Raw genomic sequence first — 7,810 nt, forward strand, 5'->3', positions numbered from 1 at the left:
AGTGACTAGGTGACTAAAAATGTTAGTCACCACAACTTTCTCAAGTGAAATACTACCAAAAATTAGCAATATTAAGAGACCCAACTAAAAACGATTAACATAAATGACTAATTTAGTCTGGAGTTAAAATATATGACTAGCTAATATGTAATACTACTAAAAATGACTAACGTGAATGACTAATTTAGTTTAGGAACAAAAATATGACTAACTAATAAGAACTACAATAATATGAATTATTCATTTATGTTAGTCATTTTAATTGCGTCACTTCAACAATCTAAAATTACAAGTCATAATGGACTCAAAGGCTGTTATAGATTGGATGAAAGGTTATACTTCCTTATACACTTCTTTATTGGATCAGAGGATGATTAAAGCTAAGTTACCGGAAACGGCTCCCTGAAGGGCCAAAACACCATTTTCCGTTTCTGATACGTTTTCACCCCAGAAACGGCAAAAAAACGGCTTAAATACTTTTTTGTTGATTCCAAAACGTTTCGGATTTTTTTAAGCCGTTTTTCAGGCGTTTTCATGGGAAAACCCTCCCGTTTAAAAAAAATGATACGTTTCAGCAATTTTTGATACGTATTTAACAAATCGAAAAACGTTTTAGAAAATCGTAAAACGTTTAAAAAAAAATCAAAACGTTTCATGCCTGATAACTTGGGCGCCACCAGGAACAGATTTTATGGATTTCTGATTTAGCGTTTTAGGTTTTGAAGTTACTTTTTAACTTTAAATGATTCATTCCAAATTCATATGATTCATTCTAAACCATAAACGACAAGAGCTGAGTTCGTTGTCGCCGAGTTCGCTGCCGCCGCTGAGTGTTGTTGCCGCTGAGTTCGTTGGATCACTGTAACAGCTTTCAGAATTCAGTTTCTGTTCACGGGAGATTACTTACTGCTGTAGCCTGTTACTTCATATCACGTGAGATTTTAGATTACTTACTGTTGTTGATTTGTTGAAGTCACTACTTAATACGTATGTTACTTCTATAGCTTTACTTTGGTCACTAGTGACATAATATCTATGTAACATTTACGTAACCGTAACGGTGTAACCACATTCATTCGACTTCAATGTTCAAAGCTGTTTAGAATCTTAGATTTGTTTCCATCGTCTTGTTTCATTTAAAATTTTAATGACAGGGTGAGACTCTCAAATGCTCAATGAAATATTAGACCACATTGAAATGTCATCACCACAAACTGTTGTGAGAGTTCCAGATATACATGATTGTTCAGCTGTATATGAAGGAGAGGTCTGCAAATATCGTAGGCTGTAGCTGGCTATAATCCATCAAACGTCCTCACAAAATGACCAAATGCTCTGAATAATAATATTGCCAATTCTGTGGTATACCGTATATCATTGCTGTCAAACAATGTAAGTGAACACTCAAGTCTCAGACCATCATAATCATCAGATAATATCATAATTCCTTTGTCAAGATCAACTAACAAAATTTCATAGAACCAATGGTTTATTTGTTGAAGTGTGAGAGCCATGTAGTGATCCCTAATTAATGTTATTGCTTTGTTGTCAATTAAGAAACATTTACAACTGGTAGTTTTAACTTTAGAGTCTCAAGTTTCAACCTTGTTACCTCTTGGATTTGCACACATGATAAGTCCAATCTTCTGCGTACAAACCCAAGGAAAACTCTTGGAAGTTCAACCTGCTGCCATTTCAATAGAACCTCCCTTCATTTTAGGCAGATTGTTCTTCAGCACAAGGAGGGTTTCCATAAGATCAAATCACTAATTTTTTTAGTAGCACAGATTTGCAAATCAGATTAATGATTTGTGTGTTTAATGATTTTTCTTTAGAGTAACAGATGAAAAGATAAGAAAGACGAAGTGGCATATCCTTTTGGAAAATAGAGTCGAAAGTTGAAACCTAACTTGATGAAGAAGCTTGGAATGCAAAGCAAAAGTCAGCTAGTGATAAACATTACCATTCCAACCTACCACATTGATGCATAGAACTAGCGAAAAGATCTTAACAATGCGATTTCATCCTCTACTCAAAATCAACCAGCATATGATATAACCGTCAAAGTAAAAAAGAGCAGCAAACAGTGATTAAAAATGAGTGAACACTGAACAACAGTTTTTATCTTCATTAACAATTGTGGTTACTACTGTAGGTAATCAGTGATATATATTATAAAGAAGATTAGGAAATGTAAACCTACAAGCCTTGTAAATTTAAAGTTTTAACTTTTTCGGTTTTCAGTTTTACTTTTCACTTGTCACAGACTCACAGTTCACAGTCACTGTTCACTTTTTTCAGTTTTCAGTTTCACTTGTCACAGTTCACTGTCACATCCAGAAATGACCAAGTAAATTTTTTTTAAATAGTAAAATACATATCTGATATTTGTCAATTTTCTTTTTTCAGTTTCAGTAAATGTCATCATCATTCATGGCAACTTCAAGTTCAGCCATGAATGAGGCAGAGGAAGTGGCACAGGAAACTGAATCAACCCAGAAAGTTGATCCAAAGTCACCACTTTGGAAATATGTCACTACTGTTGGGAAGATCCAAGGAGGTGGATCATTGGCATGGGTTTGCAGTGAGTGTAAAAAGGAGTTTAAGGGGTCATACACATGGGTTAAAGCACATTTTCTTGGGTTAAGAAACAATGGGGTTTGAATATGTAGTGACCCACCTAAAGAGAATGGGAAAGATGGAAATGGTTTAAGCAAGGTAAAAATTGCAAAATATCAGAGAGAACAAGACGAGGCAGATGCTAAAGCAAATGAAGCAAATCATGCCTCCCATTTAAAACACCCAACAAGGTTGGGAGCATCTTCATCAAAGCCTCCACTTTATTCTCATGGAATTGTTGGGTCAAAGCGGTCAAATTTGGGACCGCTTGAGAAGAGTTTTAATAATGATGCTCGAGAGATAGCAGATGCAGCTGTAGCCCAATGCATTTATGCAAATGGCCTTCCCTTTAACCTTGTGCAATCTCCTTACTGGGCAAAGATGGTAAAATGTTTGAATGAAGCCCCAAGAGGGTACAAGAGCCCTGGATATGAGAAGATACACACCACATTGTTGAGTGCTCAAAAGTTAGATTTGGAGGCTAAATTAGCCCCCATTCATGATTCATGGCTCATTTCAGGGGTGTCCATCATTTCTGATGGATGGAAAGATCAAAGAAATAGGCCTTTGATCAATGTGATTGCTCAGAGCCCACATGGGGCAATGTTTTTGAAGGCAGTGGATTGTGAAGGGCAGATGAAAGATTCTCAATTCATTGCTAACATCTTAATTGAAGCAATTGAATTGGTGGGGCCTGAAAATGTTGTCCAGGTAATAACTGACAATGCAACGGTGTGTAGAGCAGCAGGCCTAATTATTGAAGGCAAATATCAACACATTTTTTGGACCCCTTGTGCTGTGCATTCATTGAACCTCATGTTGAGCAAGTTGGGGAAGCAAATTGAGTGGATTCGAAAAATATTTGAAGAGGCAAAAGAAATTCAAGCCTTTATCACAAACCACCACATGTCCCAAGGCATCTACAGGGAATTTGCTAAGTTGGAGCTCCTTAAGGTACATATACTTTAAACTTTAAAGTTTAAAGTTTATTAAATATTTCATAAATTCTAATTTGTGACTCTAAATTCAAATATCTAAATTGGATTCTCAAATGTCATGATTCGTGAATCATAATAGGTTATTAATATTCAATCAAATTATGATTTTTCAAATTGATTGAAATTTGAAACATTGGCAATTTGACACCTGCAGGTTGCTGAGACTCGATTTGCTTCTCACATCATAGTCTTAACAAGGCTCATGCAGGTGAAAGATGCATTACAATCAATGGTATGCAGTTCTCTTTGGAATCAATGGAGGCAATCCCAATCTGATAGAGCACAAGCAATGAAACGGTTGGTTGTTGATGATGAATGGTGGGATAAGGTGGAGTACCTCTTGGCATTTACTAAGCCAATTGTGGATTTGCTCCGTATGTTTGACACAGATATGCCTAATCTGGGAGAGGTGTATGAGGGCATTGATTCCATGATAGAGAAGATAAGGTTGGTTATAAATGCCAAGGAGAATGACCCAATGAAATATTTTACAGAGAAGTAAAATATATATTGACCAAAAGGTGGAACAAGATGACCACCCCATTTCACCTTTTAGCCTATGCACTGAATCCAAAATATTATGCTGCAGAGTTGCTACATGATCCAGAAAGAAGCGCACCAAACAAAGACCCAGAAGTCGCAGAAGGATTTAAAAATGCTTTTAGAAAGCTTTTTGTAGATCCTAAAATTGGGCTTCGGATTCGTGCACAGTTTTCTCATTTTGTGGGATTAGAGGGTTGGGGTTGTGATATTGAGTGTATGCGGGACAAAAGCAGATTAAATCCAATTGAGTGGTGGAACTTCTATGGTGGGGCACTTCCACATATCTAAAAATTGGCCATCAAGGTCTTGTCACAGGTTGCTAGTTCTTCTTCAACAGAAAGGAACTGGAGTACATATGGCTTCATCCATTTAGTGAAGCGAAACAGATTGGGCTCTAAGAAGGCTGAGGAACTAGTGTATGTTCATTCAAACCTTCGCCTTCTGTCACACAAGAGAGATGAATACAAATTTGGGCCCACCAAATTATGGGACGTGGAACCAGAGTTTCCTGACTTGGATATGACATTGAATGCCATGTCTCACATGAGTTTGTTTGATTCGGAGCCATCACTGGGAATAGGTGCATCTTCAAGTGGACATGGCAGCAATGTTCCCAGTGCCACTTCTAGAGAGGATGTGGAAGTGGAACATTATAGTGGCATGAATGAAGACATATTTGATGATATGTAAATGTAATTTATGATGGTGTTTTAACTTTTAACTTTTAAACTTTTGAACAATCATATGAATTATGAGTAATGATAGTAGACTGCCCAGTGCCAGTCATAGTTCATTTTGTACTTTCATAGTATGTAGTAATTAGTATGCATTATTAGTTTTGGACCTTGGTAATGATGGTGTTTGTGTAACTTGTCATGTTGAAAGTTTGAAACTTGATATTAGATAACTTGATGTTTGAAATTTGAAACAAAAACTTGATGATATGTTGAAACTTGAAACTTGAATCATGAATGTTATAATAATCGTTAATGATGATGGCAATTTTGAATGTTTATGCCATATGGCATATGTTAAAACTTTGAAAGTTGAAACTTGAATTGATGATGATGAATCATGAATCATGATAGATCATAGATGATAATTTAGATTCTGAAATATGAATGGTAATATGAATTTTTTTATTTTTATATATATATATATATATATATATATATATATATATATATATATATATGTTTATTGTGTTGTTTCCTGCCGTATCGTATCCAGATTTTTTGAAAATTTGCCGTATCCGTTTCAAACCCCATACCCGTATCCGTTTTCTGGTAACTTAGGATTAAAGTTATGGATCTTATTAGAATCTTTAGGGTCATATCATTTGATCACATTCACAGGGAATTGCAACACGACATGACCACCTATATATGTTGCAATAACTTTGCCAACTTATTTAGTGGGTTGCACATTTATTTCACATTTCTTCTTTGTCTTGAAAAGTGGTGGTGCTAAGGAGAGGGTATGAACTTTGATCAAGGAATGTTCACTTAGTACCACTACCAAGTTTCATTCGTGTAGCTTGTCAAATGTCTTAAGTTTGCTTCACAACTTCTCATGGTGCTTAAATTACTTGTCTATGTTGAAATTTGGTACCAGAGGACAGGTGGTTCCATAAGGCTTTGATCTTTGGCCTAGGGAAAAGTGTCCAAAAGAATTTAATTTTTCTCCTAAAGTGACTTTATAATTTTTATAAAGTCAAATCTAATTTAAAAGTGATTTTAAGTGATAAAGTTACTAAAGTTTAATTTTAAAGTGACTTTTATAAAGTCAATGAAAAATTAGAAAGGAAACGTGACTTTGGAAATAAATGACTAAGTGGGTCTTTATTAAAGTGGGGTGAATTAAAAAATAGAAAGTGAGATTTAAATGAGCATTTAATCTCAGCCATAGATCTCAATCTATTTTAGCCATTGGATTTAGGGATCACCCAAAAGTCACTTAGGGTTGGATTAAGGGAGGAAAAGGAGGAAAAGGTCGTTCATTCTTTCATGAGCAGATTGGGAGAAGGAGAGCAAGAGAGCAAGAGAGATTTATGAGCAAGGAGGAGAAGGAGACAGCAGCTTGGCACACATTCCAAGGTAGCAGTTGAGCAGATTTGTACATCTGATTTAGCACACAGTGAAAGACAGATTTTGGCATGATATTTGAGGAGTGGTTTGCACAAAAATCGACGAGCAGTTTGCTGGTTTTTCTGCATGCAAAACGAGGGCCGTACAATGCATTTATTGCAGGCTGTACAACGCATTTATTGCAGTCCGTACATGGCATTTAATGCTGGCCGTACAACAACATTTAATGTTGAAAGTGGGCACGAAAGTCGAGGAGGCCGTATAGCATTTATTGCTGTCCTGTTTGCTGTAATTTCCAGATTGCTGTGAGACATGGGAAAAGAGATAAGTTGTATATTTGCTTGCTGATTTTTTGCTGAATATTTCTCACTATAAAAAGGCATTTTCCAGAAATAAAGAAGAGCTCTTGAACTGGTTTTCCCCAAGAGTTGTAGGGGGTTTTTCCAGGGTCACCTTGACCAAAAATTTCTGTCTTTAAATATGTTTTAATGGCTGTTTGTAACTGCTGAATTTTATTTCTGCATTTTCCAGCATTCTGTAAAATTTCCAGAATTTGTGTTTTCAGCAAAAATTTATTTTTTCAATGTTAAATGTATGGATATGGGAATGGGCATTTAACTATATGGGAGAAATAAGGTGAAACTGAAAACCGGGGTGGGAAAACAAAAATTTCTACATGGTATCAGAGCTTGAGTGCTAAAGTGCAGTTTGGGACAGCAAGGATGAAAAATTACAGCTGCTGATTTTTCACTCAGAAAATTCCAGCAAGCTGATTTTTCACAAACAACAGTTTTATCTTTACTACAATAGTGATTTTTTTCAGTTTTAGGACAACAGAATGTCATTAGGATTGAGGGTGGAGGATAGGCTGGATGAACATACAAATTACAACGTTTGGAAGGAGAGAATGCAGAGTATCTTTGAGGAGGCAGAAGTCTGGGATATCATGGTGCATACCACACAGAACCCTATTGTTGTGCTACTGATGCTACTCAGTTGGCTGAGTATAATAAAAAGAACAACAAGGGTAAGAGGCTGATTGTAGACAATGTCAAAGACCATTGCATTCCTCATGTGAGAGGAAAGAGAAATGCCCATGAGATGTGGATAGCATTGTCCAATCTCTACCAGAGTACCAATGAGAACCCGAAAATGGTCCTGAAGGAGAAGCTGAAGAACATTAAGATGGGTAATGATAGTGCAGCTGAATATCTCACAAAGATTACTAATGTGAGAGATGAGTTGGCAGCAATTAGAGAGGCCATTCAACCCACTGAGTTGGTGCGGATTGCAGTGAATGGCCTCCCCCGTTCATGGATGAACTTTGCTGATGGGGTTTGTGCACGTGAGACCCTTCCCACATGGGAGAGGTTTTGGGATGATTGCATTCAGACAGAGATCAGGAAAGGTCAGCTTGGGGCAGCCAAGCCAGTTGAGTAGGATGAGGATGTAGCACTGTCGGCAGGAGGCAAGAAAGGAAAAGGGAAGAAGCAGGCTTCCACAAGCAATGGTGGGGGCAAAGGAAAAGGTAAAGGTAAACAGGGTAACACACAGAAGGACTAT

The 7,810-nt window shown here is 36.7% G+C and overlaps 1 protein-coding gene across 1 annotated transcript; it reads left to right on the forward strand.

The window, feature by feature from the left end:
* Positions 1–1,198: 1,198 nt before the first annotated feature.
* On the forward strand, positions 1,199–4,119 carry LOC149142100 (uncharacterized). The gene is made up of 4 exons (XM_089451406.1): positions 1,199–1,267; positions 2,740–3,003; positions 3,331–3,573; positions 3,772–4,119. The coding sequence occupies exons 1-4, from the start codon at positions 1,199–1,201 to the stop codon at positions 4,117–4,119; spliced, it is 924 nt and encodes a 307-aa protein (XP_089307532.1).
* Positions 4,120–7,810: the final 3,691 nt, after the last annotated feature.

The sequence above is a fragment of the Pinus tabuliformis genome, chromosome X, assembly GCF_031772625.1.
Source record: "Pinus tabuliformis cultivar Carrire ecotype Pingquan chromosome X, CPIR1, whole genome shotgun sequence".
In the NCBI taxonomy this organism is placed as follows: Eukaryota; Viridiplantae; Streptophyta; class Pinopsida; order Pinales; family Pinaceae; genus Pinus; species Pinus tabuliformis.